The following is a 22,273-nucleotide window of genomic DNA, read 5'->3' as shown; positions in this document are numbered from 1 at the left end:
CATTTTAACATTCTTGAATGTATTAATCTGAAAGGTTTAATTTCCATTTTCCTGCATCAGCTTTTTTTTATAAAATGTCATGCCCTATAAATATGCTGTTATTTTCTATAGTCAAGTACCCCCTTAACAAATCTTCTCATTAATATGTAAATTTAAAGTCAATCGGTCTTCTCCCTGACAGCACCATGAATTCCTAGTGCACTGTATAATCGATTTTGACTTGGCAACCACTATTTATCAAAGATGTCAGTTAGAAAAATTATGGAAAATGCAGTACAATTGATATGACTGCAATATACTTTGTCAACATTTAATTGTTCCTCAAATCATACATTTACATATAAACAGACTAAATACTGATCTATAATGATGCAGATAAACTAAATTAAAAATCTGTTTTACTACATAAGAAGCTTGTTATATGCTTATTTTAAAAAGTACTAGAAGAAAACATGGGCCCTGCTGATTGTTAGATTTCAGAGATTTCCTTCTGTTGTTTTAGCAATTAAGTTATAAATCTAAGTTATTTATTTGATTTAGGCAGCAGTACCCAGATAGATGGATGGATGGATGGATGGATGGATGGATGATAGATAGATAGATAGAAGATAGATAGATAGATGATAGATAGATAGATAGATAGATAGATAGATAGATAGATAGATAGATAGATAGATAGATAGATAGATAGATAGATAGATCGGCTTCCTTTCCCTCTCCCCCAATGCCATTCCAAAAAGCCTTAAAGACTTGGTTGAGACCAAGTGTGTATATGTGGATGTTGTTGGCCAGTCTTACCATTTTGTTCTTTCTTTATAATCCTATTTATCTTGTACTTTCTACAAGTCTGATTTTATTGTGGGTCAGTCTAGTCAGGCAATGAATGCTGCTATTTCTTATATATATTCTTATATATATTTATAAGAATAGGAACTGGTCATTTATATATTAATGATTTTTTCTTTTCCTTCTAAGATACAGTTTATTGCATTATGTCCAGTCTCAAGTAAAAAATAGTTTAGCTAAAAGATTGCAAATTGAGTGATGCCTTGATAATATAAATATGAATGACCAGTTGCTGATATTTCATATTTAAAAACCTGAAATATCTTCCCATAAATGTGGAAGCAAAAAATTAAATGTACCTGTACCCATAAAATGTATGGAAATTAAAGATGTTTAGTTTCCAGTAGTCACTAACATCTAACACTGGTGCATATCAACAGGATTAGAATTAGAAGAGAACTAGAAATTCTAACTTGTGAAGACAAATATGAGAAGCACTATTGAAATTACTGGGATGATCTTATTAATTGGCACTAGAAAAATCACAACTTTTTAAAAGTTAGAAAACCTAAAAGAAAAAATTGCAACTGTGTATATAAAAAAGCTATATCCCTGAGCAGAAATTCAGCAATTAGAACATGGAAATTTGAAAGTACCTGTGTAAGAATAAAAGAAAAGAGAAAACAAAAGTGATACTATCACAGTTTTTAATAAACCTCCTTGCCAAGCAAGAGACATGGTTGAAGATTTTCTGCATCAGATGACCAGACTTTCAAAGAGGCATGCAATAGGGTAATGGGAGATCTCAATTATCCTGACATCTACTGGGAATCTAATTCAGCCAAGAGCCAGAGGTCCAACAAATTCTTGTCCTCTCTTACTGACAACTTCATTTATTAGAAGATGGAAAAAAGATCAAGTAGAATAGGTTTTAAAACTGAAGGGTACCTTGGTACCTTGGGGAAAGTGATTGTGTTATCTTTGGATTTGTGATATACAAAGGAGGAAGAACTGAGAAAAATCAAATCTGGTCTGAAGCAATTAAAAAATGTGATTGCAATCCTTGACTAGATGGGAAAAATTCATGAAGACTGGAGAATAACAAATATTACCCTCATCTACAAAAAGGAGAAGAAGCTATAGATTTATCAGCTTGACATATATAATAGGCAAGGTCCTCAGATTATTAAACTGTATGCTTTAAACATTTGGATATGCAGGTGACAATTAATAAGAGTTGCATGGCTCGTTACAGATTAAGTTAATAGTTTGGTAGAGCAGGAAAATGATTTAATTATCTAGTACTGGACATCAACAAAAAATTTAGGCAAACTATCTCACAATAATCTGTTTTATGAAAAGATATAAAAATGAACTATGGGCCAGACAATATCACTGTTAAACAAACTCAGAACTAGCTAAATAACCACATCAAAGAGTGCTTGTTAATGGCTCCATTTCAATTTCCTAAATGGAAGTTTTTAAGTGGAGTGCCAGAAAGCTCTGTTCAGGGCCTTGTGCTGCTCAGCATTTTAATCAATGACTTGCATGAGTAAGTTGAGGGGTCACTTATCAAGTCAGAATATGACACAAAGCTAGGAGGGGTGGCTAACAAGTTAGAGCAGAGAGAGAAGATTTTAAAAGCCCGAGACAGGCCTGAGCAGTAATGAATAGAATGGAATTTTAATAGGGAGACATGTCAAGTTCTGCATCTGGGGGAAAAATGAAAGGGAGAAGTATAGAATGGGTGTGAACCCAGAAAGAGTACATGTAACAAAAGATAGGTGATTGTCGGCCCTCCTGTGTAAACCATGATGAAGTAATTCTACTTTATTAGAATAGTAGAAAGCTATATTAACAAAATATTGCAAGTCTGAAAGCACAAACTTCCCACTGTCATTTTTAACTGCCTGAACTATTAGGGTGGGTCTTCCCTAGGTTTCTTCCTCTGATTGTTTGGAGGCTCACTTTTGCCTGTTTCCTAGGCAGCATCTCTTCCCGTCATCCCCCAAGGACATCAACACATTCCATTACATTGGCCTTGTCAATCACAAGTTCAATATGAGTCAACATTGATACAATTCCTATAGAGGCAAATACAATCATGGTAGACTATAATAGGTGCATAGATGATGAGATAAAAAATAATTGCTTCACTCTGTTCAGTTCCACTCTGATCCAATTCACTTGGAATACCATGTCCAATTCTGGGGGTCACTGTTCAGAAAAGACAGTGGAAATCTCAAACAAGTTCAGAACACCTGAACCAAGATATTGGGGAATGTAGCCTCCAAGCCCTGTGAGACATACTTAAAGGATCTGGGTAAGTTTTGTTTAGGTACATGAAAAATTATATGAAAACAAGATTGTCACACAAAATATGGAGTGGGAATATTCTGAGTTGCCCAGGGGGCAGGACCAATGGTTAAAATTAAAAGGAAACAGGTTCAGAATAGACATTAAGAAAACCTTCCTGACTATATGAGCCATTAGCCAATGGAACAGGCTGCCTTCTACAATAATGAGTTCCCTATTGTGAGAGAATTTCAGTCAGTGCCTCGAATGTCATCTCCCCAAAAATGATATTATAGATCCTGAACTAATTTGGGATTTGACTAAATAACATCTAAGGTATCTTTCAACTCTATGAATCTATCATTCTACCAACACTGCATTCATAAAGAAACTTTTCCTCATCAAGGAAAAGGATCTGAATAACCAGGTAGAGCACAGATCAAGCATGAACTAGTGGTGTGCTGCAGCTGCCAAAACAGCCAATGCACTATTGGGCTGTATCAAGTATAATATTGAGTTCATGAGAAGTGACAGTTCCACTCAACATAAGCACTGGTTAAATTTTTTCCAAACCAATGTGCAGGACTGAGCAACACTGGAAACATTTACAGGTAGCTCTGATTTAACCTCCACCATTGGGACTGGCAAATTGGTCACTAAGCAAAGCAGTCATTAAGTGAAATGATTGCAACGGTATTTACAATTTTACTTCAGCTTTCCTTTGTTTTAAAACAATAGAAGGATACAATACCAAATAGTGTGGGAATCCAAATGGCAGGGAAGGTTTCTAGAACTTGACTTGTAGGGGAGTCAGATTAAAAGACAGGTCTTATAACATTTTTCTCTGTACACACACACACACCTCACCCCTTGGCATGTTTACCTCCACCCCTAGGATAATTATTAAGGAAAAAATTAATGTTTGTATTTACATTCATTGGGGAGGGATTACAAGAGAATAAGTGGACACACTATGGAGAATACACAGAGAATGGAATGTGCGAGTGCCAGCTGTTTACCTAGAGTACTTAGAAGGCACAAGACTTTATTGTGAAACTGATTAGGGTCTTATCAATTTCAGTCAGCCAAGTGTTCTAATCAAATAATTAAGGTCACAGAGCTGAAAACTTTTAGACACAATGCATTGGGGAGAAAAGCAGTTCCCGAAGAAAATCCTTGTTTAGTGTTGGGGGGGGGGGGGTTGGTTAGGCACAGGACATAAATACTGATTGTAATGGCAAACAAGAGTGAAAGAGAAAGAGCCACCGAGAAGATTGTATAGCCAGGCATTGATCTCTGAGAAAGTATATACACAGGCATTGATTGTAAGATTACTTTTTCATCGTAGTTATAATTGCAAGCTATCACTGCCTAAGGCTAAATGAAGACTGCCAGTAGATGCAGTTATTATTGCCCAAAGGAGGCTTATCGGTTACTGAAAGCAAAAGTTCACATACTTTTGCTATACACACTTATATGTATAGATGTATATTTGTGTGTGTGTGTGTGTATGTATGTATGTATATATATATGTATGTATGTATGTATGTATGTATGTATGTATACACACACACACACAGAGACACACACACTATTTGAGTGTTGGCTCTTCATGTTTATAAGAATTACTACTACTGTTTGATATAAATTATTAGTGCCCAGAACTGAAAATATACTTGAAAGCCTGATTTTAGCAACATACAGCTTATTCAAGAAAGTTTTTAAGTGGCTTACCTCTTTGTAAGGGCTCACAAACTGTGTTCGTGCATACCGAGTCAGCATGTGAATAATAACAACCTGTCCCCATTCTTCCACATCGATTAGAAGATTACAGAGCTTTCGGTAGTTCTTATGAATCAGATCTATTCTGTCTGGACATACTTCTTCAAATGCCATCACGACACTCCCTGCTACAAGCTATAGAAAAATCATTTAAAACACATAAAGGGTCAGTAATTTTGACTAAGGACCGTATTCTAAATTTAAACATGATAGACTTTAAGGCAGGGCTATCAAACTCACATCATCACGTGACATATCAGGACTTTTTTTCCCCTTTGCTAAACCAGGAATGTGGGCATGGCCAGCACGTGATGCATCCGGCCCGCAGACTGCAAGTTTGATAGCCCTGTTCTAAGGGATAAGTGAATGATCAAGAAGCAGGACAGAAAATGATACCGAAAAGGTTAGAGTAGTTCTCCTCTCACATATAACTGCAGAATTATATTTTGCACCTTTGAATTAACCATGTCTTAGAAATCTGATTCCCCCCCCCCCCAAAAAAAGTGCACCAAAACCAGAGGCTTTGGAAACTGTCAAAACCAGAAAGGTGTTAAGAGCTAGATTCTTAATCTCTACATAGATTACATTACATAATATTACATGATTCCACCATTTATCACTTTCTATAGTTCTTCCAAATAACTGCTAACACTTAGAAATCTGCCTTAATTTTTGCTAGCTTTCAAGTTCAAATAACAGTATAAATATAACCTGCCAAAATTCTGAGACATAAACTGTAACTTTTATAAAACCTTCTTTTTATTACTATTGTTGCTTATAACTTCAAGTATCCTATGTGCTGAAGTCAAGTTTGTGTTTTTCAGTGAAAACAGTTGCTAACATTACAAAACTCTCAAACACGTATTTAAGCAGTTGATTTGTAAGCATGTAGAAACCTACAAGAAACGTAACCAGTACAGGTTTATCAAGTCTAAATCGCAAGTCAAGCAAAAGCAAGTCAACCTGATTCCTTTTTTAAAATAGGGTGACCCATTTAATTGGCATAGAGAATGTGGTGAACCTACTTCATTCAGTGAAGTTTCTTATGAGATTTTAGTAGAGAAGACGACAAAAAGTGAGGTAGATTATGTCACGTTTAGATGGCTAGAGAGATGATTAAATAATTGAATAAAATATTAATGGTTCTATACCAAGATGAAAAGAAGTTTCAAATGGTGAGGCACAGAGTTCTATTCTAGAAATGTGTAGTACATTCAAAACTGATTTGGAAGAGGGATCAGAAAAAATGACCATTGCATATCACCATAACTTTTGCACTCTGCATAAAGGTAATAGCAAACACTTAAAGGGCATATCTTTGACAGTGTACAACAGGCCTGTCAAACTGGCGGCCCATGGGCTGGATATGTCATGCACAGGCCACGCCCACCCCACCTCCGCAAAGGCAAAAAACATCATGATATGTCATGATCCAACCCGTGATGTGATCAAGTTTGACTCCCTTGGTCTAGAACAACAGGCAGAAATTAGCAAAATAAAATCTCAAAAAGGAAAAATCTGAAATACTTTTGCTAGAAAAGGAAATATCAAAGGCATAAGAATGAAGATTGGGACAACCATGCACATTAGTCACCAGAATGAAAATTTCTTTATTTCAGATAGTAACCAACATAAAGCAATAGCGAAGCAAAAATACTAGATCAGTCACTAAAACAAAATTCCTTAATTTGCTAAGATGCAAATATTTGTTTCAATGTTAGACCCTTTCACATCCAACTTAGAAACAAGACTGTAATTCCATTGCTATGAGCTAATTTTACCACTAGGGTAGTACTGAAAAAGAACCTTTTCCCTGGCCAGCTCAGAAGCAAACAGAACTGACAGCAGAAGAATCAAAGTTACTGTTTTCCTTTCCAATCCAGCTTGCACCTATTTGAATTTCTTGTACCTACAGTTGATCAGGACAATCAGTAAATGTAAAGCTGAGCCTAGAGAGCACCTTCCCAAATAATTTGTAGCATACCAGTTTGTCCTAGGTAAACCACTCGTTCTTTCCCTTTTTTTCTTTCTTTTCTTTTTTGCTGTACTAATTATTTGCAAGGAACCTTTCAGTGTTCCACAACATTTAAAATTCAAAAACAATTGCAAATACCATGTCTTGCCTCTGTTAACTGTTAGTTAGAATATAACATAATGACTTGTCACTGTGCATTACCTATTATCTTTTCCTTAACTGCTGTAATTGAATTTTGTTTTGTTTCAAACAACATGCTATGCAAAACAGATAACCTGACAAGGCTTCTATATGAAACAACTGATACATATGCAGTTAAGCATGCATGTGAAGGTTTTTAGCTGCAAATTAATGTCACACTGTAGCAGAGAACTAGGAATCCGCATTTCAACCTCTAAAATTTCCCCAATGATTTAAAATAAGCAATTAAATAGAAATACAATTTACTGAAATGGTACTTTCAGAAAAAATATTAAATACAATGATATTCATGTTACAGGTTTTCCCTATTTTTCATTGACATCTGCTTTATTAATATGCACCTATTATTACAACTGAAAGAAAACAGCTCAGAATATAGTTCTGCTATTATGCTAAACAAGTTCCAAATCCTGTGGGGATTGTATAAATTACCAATAACTATAAACGTGACGTTGCATTTATTGTCTTCAACCTTGCTCCATACTGGAACCTGCTGGTCCCAGCATGTATAGAACTCATTCCATAAAAAACAGAATTGATTATTTGTAAAGAACTAAAGAAAATGCAGTATACTTACATTTATTTTCTATCACATCATTTGTAAAGGGGGGATTTCATTTTTTAAAATTTATTCTACCTTTTTTGTTTCTTTACCAAATATTTTTAATATTTCTTACCTTGACTGGCTTTATCAGTAATACTACTATTAGTAAATACCAGTTATAAAGATAAATTAAACATTTTACTTAAAATAACCAATCTTAAATAAAAAGGATTGTGTTCTTTCGTTTGTTTTCACACACAGTATCAAAGATAATCTATACTTTTTGCGTTTTATTCCTTCTAAGTGACACTTCCTAAGCACTTATTTCTTTGCTGAAAATATACATTCTATAAAACCAACTGTCCAAGAAATTGACAATATGTTTACTGTATTAAACATAAACTTTTAAATTCATAATTAACATACAAAGAATAGCATTTCCAAAGAAGCTGTTAAATAAACCTATGAAAAAAACGAACACAATGAGACATTGTGGACAGATTTCTACAAATTTGTGCAGGAGACTGCTCAGTATGCCATAAAAATAATATTTAATTTTAAATTACCCTCTTAAATATAAATGAAAAAGTTTATAAAGGTATCATTGACAAGCAAGATTAAAATTAAAAATTAGCTTTACTAGATGGGAAAATATAAATCCTTCTTACAAAACTTGCAATGAGCTCATCAAATTCAAATGCAGCTTTCCATTAAGGTTTTTTTATATATTAAAGCAATAAACATGGTTCATTTGTCTTTCACTGGTTGCCATGTTTTTCTGTGCTGTTGCTATGAACTTCAGCCATTATCTGCGCTCCAAGGTAAACTACATGAACCATCAACAAAAGTGACACCCAATCTATGGAGTTCATATTTTCTCCAGATTATCTATGCTAGTTGACAAGCTGGTAATGAAAAAAATCACACTAAGCAAATGGTTCTCTAATAACAATAAATTTTCTATAAAATTATGAAGGGTACAAAATGTTTCCTTGCATCTATTTTGTCATGAATTCTAATTAATGCTGCAAAAAACCTGAGAGTGCTTGGTCATCACAAGAAGTATATCAAAGCTTGATTGATACTATGGGGCAAGTTGGCCTACACTGCCAACATTTCCTTCTTTTAAATTAATGGCCATCCCACCTACCCTAATCATATAGCTCAAATTATATTCCTCTTCTTATTTCAATTTTCTGAAAGCATGGAGGCTGGTAAAGATCAGTCATTTATCTTCTAATAGCTGGATAATAGATCTATCACAATATAGCATCTGCAGAAAATCAGGTGTTACATTCCCCCCCTCCACGTAAATCTTTTACAAACATTGAATCAGTATCTTTAGAAGGCACTAGATTATTCATATATCTGTAATCTAAGCATTACATTTTACGCATTCTCTCTTGCATATTTGTTACATGTTAAGAAATACATCTGATTTTGCTCCATTTCCCCCAAAACAATACTGTACGTTAGAATATATCAGCAGTTTTAATGGAAAAACTAGTAATAGTAATAAAATAAACACATGTATGACCTGCACATTTTTAGACTTCCCAGGAGTAAGCTGCTACAGATAATCCTATTTAGTCTTCACAGGGTACATGGATAGTCACTTTATTTTAAACATAATATATACTTAAATATACAGCTGCAGACCCCAAAAGGCCAATGAATATCAAGGAAGCTGTATCTGTGTAATCCCTGGGATTCTCTGAGGTTGTTTGCAGAGGTTTCCTTACCTGACTAGGTAACATCATCAGTGATCATATCATCAGAGCATTGATGATGTTACCTAATTGGGTAATGAACAGTCTGCAAGCAAGAAACCAAACTCTGAGAGCATCAAGGACTCCATAGTTTAACCCTGAACTACATATTGCTTCTTCTATTGGAAGCTATATCTATTATGACATACAGGTAGACCTCTACACGGCAATTGTGCCCAAAATTTCCTTTGCTAATCAAGGCAGTTGTTAAGGAGTCATGCCACATTTTATGATCTTTTTTGCCATAGTTGTTAAGCAAATCACTACAGTTAAGTGAATCACGCAGTCGTTAAGTGAATTTGGCTTTCTGTATTGACTTTGCTTGTCAGAGGTTCCCTAGGAAGGTTACAAATGGCAATCCCAGGACCCCAGGATGCTGCAACCATTGTAAATACATGCTGGTAGCCAAGCACCCGAAGTCTGATCACGTGAGTGTGGGGATGCAGGAACAGTCATAAATGTGAGAACTACTCATCAGTCACTTTTTTTCAGTGCCATTGTAACTTTAAATGGTCAATAAATGAATGGTTTTAAGTCCAGGACCACCCGTACTGTATGAGGCTGTATTTCTATACTCACTTCCATTTTTGGGGGGCTACAGGTTAAATATTCTTCCTACAAAATCTATAGGACTCCAAATGTAAAAGTGTCTAGAATGTTCTTTATGATTTTTTTCTATTTTTTGTCTAAGAGATACAAAATGATTTAAAATGGATAAAATAACAACTAATCAATTTGCATGTAATGCAACATTCAACTAAAAGCCAGGATTACTTCAACCTTAGTTAAAGCAGAACTAAATAATTTTTATTCTGATATTTGCCAGTGATAATCATGCTTTCATATTAAAGTATTAATTATGAGAATTTTCCAAGGAAGAAGGTATAATTTAAGGCTATTTAGAACATGGTTTCTTGCCTCCTCTTAATAAGGACTGGTTTAGCCTAGCTGGTTCCTGAAACCATGCTGCTGAATATAATCTATAAAGCCTTAATAAAGGAATTATATAATTGACATATCCACTACAATCTTTAAAAAGCTAGCTTAAAAATGTCCTCTAAGCAATTTTGGACAGAACTCTTCATCAGAGCTTTCAATCTGTACTATATTTAGGATCCAGTCATTCAAAGAGGGTTGATAATAGTATGGTTATTTTATTTTGTTAGCTTTATGGCTCTTATAAAAATATGGCAAGTCAATAGATACATGTGTTTTCAAAGGTAGGATTTTAAATAAATATAAACACACATAAATAAACAATAACTGTAGTAGTAATGGGGAAGACATTTAAGGCATTTTTCACTAATTCATGCTGCATACATTTAATTTGTAAATTTCATTTCTTCGATTCAGACTTTGTAGAGAAGAACTCGGTGGGAAATGAGAAGAAATTACTGACGTACCAGCAACCAGCATATCTGCTCACAATGTCAATCTTTTCCACAATAAAGTAGCACTTCTAGTTCACCCTAATTTTTATTTTATTAGAATTTTCTCCCATCTTTATTATATTATATTAGTAGCTATATCTAACACTTAAACTCTTACCCTGATGAGTTTTATGTTTAAAATGGCTTAACATAGGTAAAAATATCACAATTCTAATTTCATTATAAAGCTTTTGTTACTTACCGTGCTTTTGTCTTTCAAAAGCTTCTCTATTACTTCGATTAACATTTCTTTTTGTTCTGGATCAAGACTAGAAATTTAACATTAAAAATGTCAGCAGATATTCAACAGATTTGGGCTAAATGTATATTCTAAGTGGACAAAAAGAAACAAGTGTAATGGATTTCATTCTAAATTATATTGTAGATATGTCTCAGCTGCTCAATAAAATTGAATTTCTACAGAGTATATATACCTTCTCCATCTATGCTGAAACAGACAACTTAATCAAAGTAATTTTGTTGATTTTTATCTCCACTAGTAGATGGTTCTTATCATAAACTTTGTTAAACTTCATTATGCTAAATATTAAAAATATTTCTTATATATTAATTGGCTAGAGATAACGTACCTGTAAAGTTTCTGAATTGCATGGGCAGCATTTTTTCTAACATAAGGTGATAAATCAGCTGATGCTTCTTTGATAGCAAGCATCATAATCGGAACAATAATTGGCACTCTGATACTTGATAGCACCCGCAAAGCACTTGCACGGATCAACTGATTATGATCCTAAAGTAAACATAAAATACAAATAATCTTTAAATAAATGCCATTTATTAAAGGCATGCATTTATTTTTGGTTTTTTCCTCTTTTTTTACCTTAACACCTTACTTTATGACACAGTTCTACAAAAGAATCAAAAAGAATAATCTAGTCCAGCCACTGCAGATATTCATCTAATAATAGATACAAAACAATCAAAACTTGTTTTAACTTTTAAATTCTCCATTAGATAATTAAAACTAAAGTAGACAGAACTGCCTGAAATTAGTAAAATGTATGCTTAGAATCATAATTAATTTGTTGTGCTTTGTCCATTAAATCTTTGAGAAAAATGAGAACATCAAATCACTGAGAAAATTCAACAATTTATAACACTTTTTCTTTGAATTAAAATACTAAAAAATTATTTTCATGAACTGTTCATTTTTCTTGATTGGGGGACACAGACTTTGGTACAAAGTGAATGTCTATATAAATGTATGCATGCAATGAATGGCTATAAATTTGGTATAAAGTGAGCGGCTATATAAAATCCATGCACGCAATGCCAGGTAGCGGTGTTCTGGGGCGAGGAGTTGAAATAGATTATTTCCAGGATGTGAGGGATCTGTAGATATTTTCTCAGCCCTCTTTCTGACACATGCAGTATGCAGGTCCTCAAATGAAGGCAAGCTGGTTGCAAGTCCTAATTATCCATTGATGTCTGTATCTGTCCTATGGTTGCTGTACCAAATCAGAGAGTTACAGAAATACAAACAACAGGCTCAATAATTCCTCTGTAGAACTGTATCAACATCTCCAGGGGCAGTCTGAACTTTCTGAGTTGACGCAGGAAGAACATTCTTTGTTGTGCCTTTTTAATAATAGTTCTAATGTTAGGTGTCCATTTCAAATCCTGGAACCCAAAAACTCGAAGGGCTCAACTGTTGTTACTGTGTTGTCTAATACAGTAAGAAGTGGTAGAACAGAACAGCTCCTCCTAAAATCCACTCTCATCTCTAAGGTTTTAAGCATGTTCAGCTCCAGATTGTTCCGGTTGCACTACAGGATCAGTTGTTCAACTTCCTGAATATACTGTATGAAGACTCATCATCATCTCAAATGACACCAATGACTGTTGTATCATCTGCAAATTTCAGCACTTTAACAGATGGATCCTTAGAGAGATAGTCATATAGTATTGAGAGAAAAGAGTAATGGAGACAGCACACAGCCCTGGAGTAGGGGTGCCTGGGCTCATAGTTTGGGTATTCGATGTGACCTTACCTAGCTTTACCTGCTGCATTCTATCTGTCAAAAAGCTATATCCACCTATGGACAGGCACAGCTAATTGACAAATAAATAAAATAATTCTGTGGGATGTCACCACAGTCTGCATTACAGATGGATATACATGCTATTAAGTCCAGAAAATATACCATAACAGTTAAAAACTACCTGATAGCTTTTCTATAGCTATTTTTAATTTTGTAATTCCTAAAAACAGCAGTGCCTTTCCCCAAGATTGTGCAACTGCCTTCCACACTCCTGCTATATATAAAGTGTCAAAAAGATGGCATTGCATTTTATTCCTCTATCAATGTCTTTACATTCTTTCTAGAATTCCATAGCATCTGATACATAGTCCAAATAGGATAATGCTTAAGTAGGAGCAGTTAGGTAACATATAAAAAGTATAATATTTGCTTATTTTAGTAGTCAATATTAAAGAGTCTATAAGGCTTGCATACTCTAAAGTTGTTACCAGGAATTTGATTTAAAAAATGTTATTCATTCCAGTTTTCTATAAACATCGCATTCCCTTCCCCGTAAACCTTCACGTTTCTAACCCAATTAGAGAAATAACAGACTTGATATCTGCGAAGGGCAATCTATTAGATCCAATCAGATTGAATCCAAACACTGTGACTGCCATTAAAATACCACTGAAAAATTCTCTTCCCTGCAGCCCTAAGTACAAGTCTGCAACTTTCTCTAGAGGAGTGAGAAAACCCTCCTGAGCTGATCTGAGATCCTGAAAGAGAAGGAAACTTCAGTTATACCAGTGGTTCCCAACCTTCCTAATGCCATGGCCCTTTAATACAATTCCTCATGTTGTGGTGACCCCCAACCATAAAAAAAAATTCGTTGCTACTCTATAACTGCAGTTTTGCTACTGTTATGAATCATAATGTAGATATTGGTATTGGAAGACTGCTATCGTATCACCATTAAGTCCTTCTTTTTATTCAACCAGACATGCCCAGTTCCTGCAACTGTTCTTCATATGTTTGAGCTTCCAGTGCCCTAATCTTCTTGGTTGCTCTTCTTGGCACTTTTTCTAGACTAGAGTCTCCACATCTTTTTTATAGAGGCAGCCAACATCTTGTCTGCTCCTAAATTTTGGGTCTGAAAAGAATCACATCCTGGAGGCTGGACCACCTCGGCTGCTATACAATCATACACATACACATACACAGAGACACACAGTGGCTTTATTCCCACAGCCTCCTTAACTAAGTTCCCTGCAGCTGCATTCACAAACTTGCTTACCCTGCCTGGATGGATCTTCAACCTGGTTTGGGGTTGTTTGCAGGAGTGCTCTTAACCTTGGTGGTAGTGGTAAGCTTAACCTTAATTTATTGGGCAAACATCGTGCATTATTTTTTTTAAGTGTTTTATTTTCTTTTTCAAGTTCATTCACAAATATACACTCTTATAATACCATTAATTATATCATTATTATTAATCATTTATCGTCATTTTCTTACAAATATATAGAATACAGTTTGGGTCACTTTCTTGCCATCCCATTTTATTTTGCAACAAACTTGCTCCTTCTATCTACCTCCCTTCACTGCCTTTTTATTTCCTCCTCTCCTTCCTCCCTTCTTCTTCCCCTCTTTCCTCCTCTCCTCCTCTCTTCTCCTCCTTCTTACCCTCTCTCCTACTCTTACTTCCCCTCCTTTGCTTCCTCTACTTTACCCTTTCTTCCTTTTCCTCACCCTCCTTCCTCCCTTCTTCTTCCTCTCTCTTTCCTCCCCTCCCCCTCTCTTCTCCTCCCTCTTACCCTCTCTCCTCCTTTACTCTTGATTCCCCTCCTTTACTCCCTCTGCTTTGCCCTTTCTTCCTTTCCCTTCTCATCTTTCCTTCTTTCCATTGTTGCCCTTGCTTATTTACTTTCTCTGATTGGTTCTCAGGGTGGCATTTCAGGAAACCCAACTTTATATTTTCATACATATCATTTTCTCTGTTACATTTTATTTCTAATAATAATTCCACTTGTATCATTTTTTAAATTGTTATCTTGCATTGCATTTTTTTCTCTTTTCCTTTGTGCGTGGTTTATGATACTTTTAGCAAGCAGGTTTTCATTGTGTGAATGGGGCCAATTCGGGCTCCTGAGCTTGGCTTTTGATGACAGGTCTGGTTGTGGATTTAGATATAGTTAAAAGTACCTGGCAGCGGTATGGAAAACATAGCTGCGTGCACACGCCGCACAATTACAGCCCGGAGCAGGACCTAAGCCCCTTCCTCCCTCGCAGGAACACTTTCCCTCCATTACGAAGTCTCTAAGGCTAATTGTACGGGGTGTGCGTGCGGACCTATGTTTTTTACGGCGTGGAGCCACAGCGACGCTCTGTGCGGCCAATCCGGAGCCCATCCGCGGGGATTTCAAGGAACGCGAGGTGGAGTCTAAACTGTAGAGTTTCGCTGGTCTCAGCGACCCCTGTGAAATGGCCGTTCGACCCCAAAAGAGGTCGCGACCCACAGGTTGAGAACCGCTGAGTTATACAAATAGAAAACCACATCTGCAAAACTAGGTTTAACCACTTTCAACTTTTTCAATGGCACTTTATATAAGCAATAAAGCAGATTAATCTCAGAAATAAAATGGTATACTTTTGGGTTTTGTCTGTTGAAAATCAGCTACAACTGTACAAAAACAAAAATTGCTTCTCATTTAATTTTACTCACTTTCAGAGCACGCTGAAAGGTGCTGATTGACAGCAGTGCCAGATCCTGCTGCTCTTCTGCATAACGCATCAAATAGACATATACAAGTTTTTTAATCTGAAAAACAAACCAATTCATTTGGACATATTAAAATTTAGTATCATTCACAAGTACATCCAATATGGTTGTTTAAGATTGCTGCATTATGGATATTCTAAATTCCCTGCGACATGATATGCTTGCATTTTATAAACAGAGTTTCTAAACAGGTAAGTCACTGAAATTCTACAGCTTATAAAAATTACAGTTTAGTTAATTTCTAAATAAAGTCCGTATAGGTTTAAATGGACCTCAACAAAAAATTGATTTCAATTTTAAATAAAATCATAAGCAGTTTTTAAAAAATGTGTAAAAAAATCTTCTAAGTACAGTTGTGCTGTAATTATTGTCACTATCTGAAGAAATATTTCCCTGTCTATTCTGCCAAAAAGCAACATATTAAATCACAGAAGGTTACAAGGCTTTAAATTATTTGTTGTTGTACTATGAACAAGCAGCAATCAACACTGACAACAAGAGGCCTGTATAGTGAATGACTGCAGGTGTGCAGAGAACGCCTCTGTTCCTTGAAACCACTTGGAGATCAGAGGCAGGAGAACTTCAGTTTCGTGACTGCACCGTTCTTTCATCATTTACTTTCATTCAATGTTACAGCATTCGTCCCTTTAAAACTAATAATAACAGAGCCACATTAGAGTTGAGGAACACAGGCAGTTCTGTTTAATTAGTTTATCAATACAAGTATATCAAACTTCATGAGTTATTGACTAAACCTTTTGTGATTTCTGCTCTAAACCACCAATTACATTTTAAGGTCACTTTCTGCATCTTTTAATGCGAAGCCTAAAATTAAGTGTAGTGCAATTCGCTGTTTATGAAAATTAATTTGAGTAAACTAAATGTCCTTGACCAGCTTTGAAATGCTTGTTCTGCCACACGCTCTGTAACTGGATCTTTTTCTAGAAATGTGATGGTCAGGGAGAAAAAAGGAGAAAACCCAATGATAAAGACACATTTTCTCCTTTTCTCCCCTTTCAAGTACTTTTCTTTTACCTTTCAGGTTTTTCAACAATAAAAAAACTGAAAAAAGTAGTATGAAATATTTTCCAATATTTTTATTTAAAATTATATATAAAAGTAAATAACAAAAATCCTGACTCATGTTAAAAAAATAGACAAATAGCATGCAAAGGGATAAAGAAGCCTTCATCAATACTAGCAAACTTTTAATTTCCAGAAAGCCAGAGAACGATAAAATAATATAGAAGATTAAACCTGAGAAGAACAGCTGGGTAGAAATAAATTTTAAAATATCCCTATAAAATGGATTGTAAAAGTATGGCAGATATGGGGTGCTAATTTTAAACTCCTACAATACACTTACCTCATAGGTTTCAAGCACTACTACAGATTTATATCTTTGATTAATGTACCTTAATGCCTATTAAAATCTATAGACAACCAAACTATTCTGAGAATTTCAACATAACATGCATTGAAGATTGTCAGAGAAAACATACTTCAATAGTCAGTTCAGATGTTTTTGAAATGTATACAGTCCAGCAATGTGTATTTTATGTGAAAGTGTTCGTAATACAACCTAGCTTCTTCCACAAAGATACTTTTAAGATTTTCTTAAAGTAAATGTTTTAAGTTGTCCACTGAGGTGAGATGGGTGGCAAATAAATCTAATCAATAAATAAAAATGTATTTTTATAGTCTATAAAAACTGATTGAACCAGACTGAAGAAAGCTTAGCATTAACTTCTATAACCCAGCATGAAAGACATTATTGCTGGCTCTGTGTTCACAACACAGCTGTACATTACTTTGTATTTAGTGCATAATATGCAGTTTCATAAATCATGATAATACCATGCTAACACATTAACATATTCCATTAATTATTACAAGCAAGATGTGATGCAGTGTTTGTAGCAGGCAATAAAGCTTTGCTTTAGTATCTTTCGAAAGGTAGGCAAACATTTCTGCCCTGGTTCAGAATTAGTTTAACTAATGTTGTTGTGAGGTACATTAACTCCTCCCTAAAATGAAATATGAATATATTGGAGGACTTTTATTTTGGGATAGTAAGCTTATATGTTGGCTGGCTCAAATTTCTCAGTACAGATATGAAAGAAGCTGGTTGGCAAGGAAAGAGGAAATAATTTTCTCTAAGGAAGAACCATGTTATTTTAACATGAAATATTCTCACCTTAGTGAATTGTTGCTTTTAATTATTAAATTATTATTTAATTTACATGTTCATAATAACATTAAATGGTTTATTAAATATATAATATTTGTCTGAAATAAATGATTTGTTCATACTTCCATATTATTAAAAAGAGCTACATTCAATGCCTCAGTTTCTAAACCTTAACAATTCTAAAGAATTGTTCTAATAAAAGGCTAATAATGAAACTTTTCAGATAAATTTGATATCATAAGGATTATGAAGGATTACTTTTGGATATGCAGCAGTCTGTGTTTAAAAATCCACTACATCTCTTACCTCATAAATTCCTAGGTCCATTACTAGAAGCCAATCTCATAACACCTAGTACATTGTCAATAATAAGATATACAATAAAGTACAACAAACTACATTCCTCTTAATAATGATAGAGGGAGAGAAAGAGAGCTAGCTGCAAGTAGCTCCATGCAGTATTTCCCACTGGTTTTAAAGTAGCTCATATGTAAGGTTGATTTAAGCTAGGGATCAGAAATCCATAGCCTACAGGCCACAGGTGGCTCCTGAACTACTTTTCTGCACCTCCTATCAAATCATCCCACTGAAAGTGCTTCTATTGATTTTTCATGGAAAATAAAACCATGAAGGTATGTAAGCTTTAGGAAACTGTAGCAAGCTAACCTCCCACCATGTGCTAAAGCACTCCACTCTACTTACCTACATGACTTTAATTAGTTTGACATCTGTTGGGACACAAACTCTACTATGTATGATTCTTCCAGAAAACTAAAGCTGAATGTAATTGTTATAGCCTATCTGGGCCGGTCACCAGGACCAGAAGTTCTGTCTTCTGAGCTTTCTGACTCATGCTGGAGCCCACCTTCAGGGAACTTCTCTGTAGACTCTGGTCCCAGTGACTGACCTAGATTGGATCCTGAAAATATTATCCTGGAACACATATATATTTCCCTTCATTCGTGAATGTAGTTGAACATGTATCATGAAATCAGAGTTTAATAAACTCAAGAGAAATGATGAACGGAATTCCACAGGAGGAGAAGGCAATGGGGAAAGGAACTCATTATCAGTGGAATTATTGAAAAATAGATATAGTATATAGTGCATAATAAGTATATAGTGCAGAAGAATATCAAGGATTGCAAAAGCAAACCTGACTACACAAAATTCTTAGTAAAGATCTGAATAGAAAAAAATATACCCATAAATTGATGGAAAGAGATATCACCAAGGAAAACTACAGAGATTTTCCAGAATTGTAGAAAAGGTAATCGGGAAAGGTAAACTCAGGATGACATGGGGCAAAAGATACTAAGAAAAATAAATGTGATAATACATTTGTTCTAGTGTAAAAATACCCATTGATCAGAAAATACCGATTCCTATGTTATAAGAACACATTTAATAGTAGTGACCATAAAACTATGATAATATGAATACTCTCTTGATATTAAGGAAGACTTGGACACAAATCAGCTACAAAAGTCTGTGAATCCAGAGGAGAAGGTCAATACAGATCAATCACAGTGTCTGATCCAGAAAGAGATGGTCCAACTAATCAGGCTCCAAAATCCCATTAGAAAAGTATGCAAAGATCTGAACACTTGATCACTAGAGTTTAAGCAGCTGATAGGCGCTTTAAAGCATATCTTGGAGTTCAATAAAGTAAACTTGAGTAAATTCAGAACAAAGGTAAGGAGAACTATCTGGCTGCGAAGTTAATAAGAAAAGGAGGCCGAAGTGAATGGGAGATATTAAATTATTTCAGTGATGAGAAATTATGGACTTCATACAACAGACTTAATTTTAATTATTAAATATATCTAATTTAAGAAGGATCCAGGCAAACATTATATACTATGAAGAATGGAGCTAAGTGAGGATGTGATAATCTTCAAAAATCCGAATACTGTGCGTCAATAAGAAAAGGACAAGATATCTTTATATCAGTCTATAAGACGTGACATAGAGTAATAGATTTAATTTTACATAACATTAGATTACCATTGAATGTTAGGAAAAGTTTCCAAAAAGTAATAGTTCAATTACTGAGAGAGCTGATGGGCTTCTTTTCACTGGATGTGATCAGAAATTTGGATTCTTGCTTGGAGCAGCCTAAATGACTCTGTCCAATTCTGTAATTCTTTGAAGAATCCAAATGTGAATAGAGAGAAAAGAATGGTGGAGAAAAAAAATAGTTTCGGTAGACCACCAAGTAAAACAAAATGCACATGTTATGGTTTTGTGCAGAACGCCATGAAGCCTAAACAGTTTGCACAAAAGTTCCTACTGATGTGCAGATGAATTTTAATATACACTAATAATTTTATTAGCCCTACTTAATGAGAACATTTCCTTACATTTAAAAATTGTACATTAAATCAAGCATAACAATTAATAACCCGTTCATAACAGCAAAGAACATCCTTGGTTTCCAAAAAAAAAAAGGTGTATACTCCTAACTTATTGTTATGTCTGATATAAAAGCAGCTGAAAGAAAGAAGTAATTAATGGAAGAAAGGATATTATTACACTATTTAATAGAAGTCTTAATAACAAATATTCAGAGCCTCTGTAATAAGTAATTCTGCCTAAAGTAGCAATGACAAATCAATTTACCTCTCAAGATAATGCTTTTACTTAATACTGTATAGACATAATCAAGTCTCCATATTTTCCTTCAACTATGATTGTTCTCTTTATCTTATATCTTGACAGTAAAGAAAATCTAAGTGTACTATTAAGACTAGTAAAGATGGTTTTCCATGAACCTGCTTTTAAGTCTGATATGTTGCAACAAGTACTTTTATTTAAAAAAATGTTTGAGAATACAGAAGAAATACATTGGGAAATATACCAACATAATTCAGAGCTTCTATTTGAAATGCTTCAATTACTGTAGAATATGAGAAATAAATGCAAACTAATAAAACATGAGAAAAAAGAAACCAGATAAACCATAAGAACATATAACCATTAATTTATTCATTCAATTTATGCCTTCTACTTCTACAGTGACAAACACTCAATGAGTAATTAGAGTATTATGAGAGCCACTTTGGTGTGATGGTTAAGGCATCAGACTAGAAACTGGGAGACCATGAGTCCTAGTCTCACTGTTAGGCACGAAGCCAACTGCATGACTTTGAGCCAATCATTCTCTCTCAGCCTTAGGAAGAAGGTAAAACAAACCGCTTTTGAAATTTTGCCACGAAAACTTCAAGGACTTGTACAGGCAGTTGCCAGGAGTCAATAGTGAATAAAAGGTACGCACGGGCTTGCACATACACAAATTGCAGAAGTGCATTCGCCCTGATCCTCCTGGAAGGATTCAGGCTGCTCGTTCAAGAGTTAACATATCGTTATTTCCTCAATGATGGGCAGAACTAATCTAACCAGGGGTATTCTGATGGGGGCAGAAATATTTGTACCAGAGTATTTTAATAGGGACAGATGCAGCTTTGCCAAACAGTAAGTACCGTATTTTTCAGACTATAAGATGCATCTAGCCTTTGAGGAGGAAAACAAGAAAAATAATCTGCCTCTGCCTCCCAGCATCCATCCGGTATTCATCTTAGCTGCCACAGCCCATTCGCCACCACCGCCATGGCACCTTCACCACAGCCCATTCACCGCCACCGCATGTTTGCTATGGCCCATTTGCCAGCACTGCCGTGGCCAGTTCTAAAACAGCTGATCGGCACTGCACCAATCCCCCTCCTCACCCTGCCGCAGTATTTGCTGTATAAGGCGCAGAGATATTTCCACTCCTTTTTTGGGAGGAGAAAGTGCGTCTTATACTCCGAAAAATATGGTAGATACAGAACCATGCCAAATATTAGGAATAAATAAGGACAGAGGTAACCTTAACGCTTACAGTTTAGCAAGAGGAACATGTAACTGACAGGAATTTCTATTAAAAGCAAAGTCATTCCCTGTAAATACACTGAAGAAGGTCAACAGATAGGAATAACTAGAGCTATATCACATGTTCCTATCATAGAAGATTCAGTATGTTTTCTACCTCTGTTTAACTAGAACATTATTATAATTACTATACTGGTAGTCCTTGACTTACAACAATTTGCTTGGTGATTGATCAAAGTTACAACAGCACTGAAAAAAGAGACTTAAGATCTTCACATTTACAACCATTGCAGCATCCCCATAGGCACATGATCAAAATTTGGCAACTGACTCATAATTCTGATGATTGCAGTGTCCAGGGTCATGTGATCACCTTTTGTAATCTTCCGACAAGCAAAATCAATGAGAAAGCCAGATTCACTTAACAACCGTGTTACTAACTTAACAATTGCAGTGATTCACTTAACAACTGTGGCAAAACAGGACTTAGAAGTTTTAAAAGATCCTCTTAGAATTAATAGAACAAGTGTTTTATCACCATACCTCGATACTTTTACTTGCTACATTTTTCACTACCGCAGGAAACAATTCAGATGCATTTTTTCCTATGGCAATCATCTTCAAAGAAAAAGAAAAAAATTCCTTTAATATAACATGCTACTTTAAAAT

The 22,273-nt window shown here is 35.0% G+C and overlaps 1 protein-coding gene across 2 annotated transcripts in view; it reads right to left on the bottom strand.

Moving 5' to 3' along the window:
- AP3B1 (adaptor related protein complex 3 subunit beta 1) overlaps positions 1–22,273 on the bottom strand; it is a 152,815-nt gene that overhangs the window by 104,697 nt on the left and 25,845 nt on the right. For both annotated transcript variants that reach the window (XM_081942974.1, XM_081942973.1), the window contains exons 3-7: positions 22,148–22,222; positions 15,487–15,582; positions 11,373–11,533; positions 10,985–11,051; positions 4,816–4,998 (exon numbers count right to left, since the gene is read on the bottom strand). In XM_081942974.1, the coding sequence (XP_081799100.1) occupies positions 4,816–4,998; positions 10,985–11,051; positions 11,373–11,533; positions 15,487–15,582; positions 22,148–22,222 (582 nt within the window). The remainder of the gene's footprint in view (positions 1–4,815; positions 4,999–10,984; positions 11,052–11,372; positions 11,534–15,486; positions 15,583–22,147; positions 22,223–22,273) is intronic.

Source organism: Natrix helvetica, assembly GCF_964273705.1.
Source record: "Natrix helvetica genome assembly, chromosome: 2".
In the NCBI taxonomy this organism is placed as follows: Eukaryota; Metazoa; Chordata; class Lepidosauria; order Squamata; family Natricidae; genus Natrix; species Natrix helvetica.
This window is presented reverse-complemented; position numbering and strand designations above follow the sequence as displayed.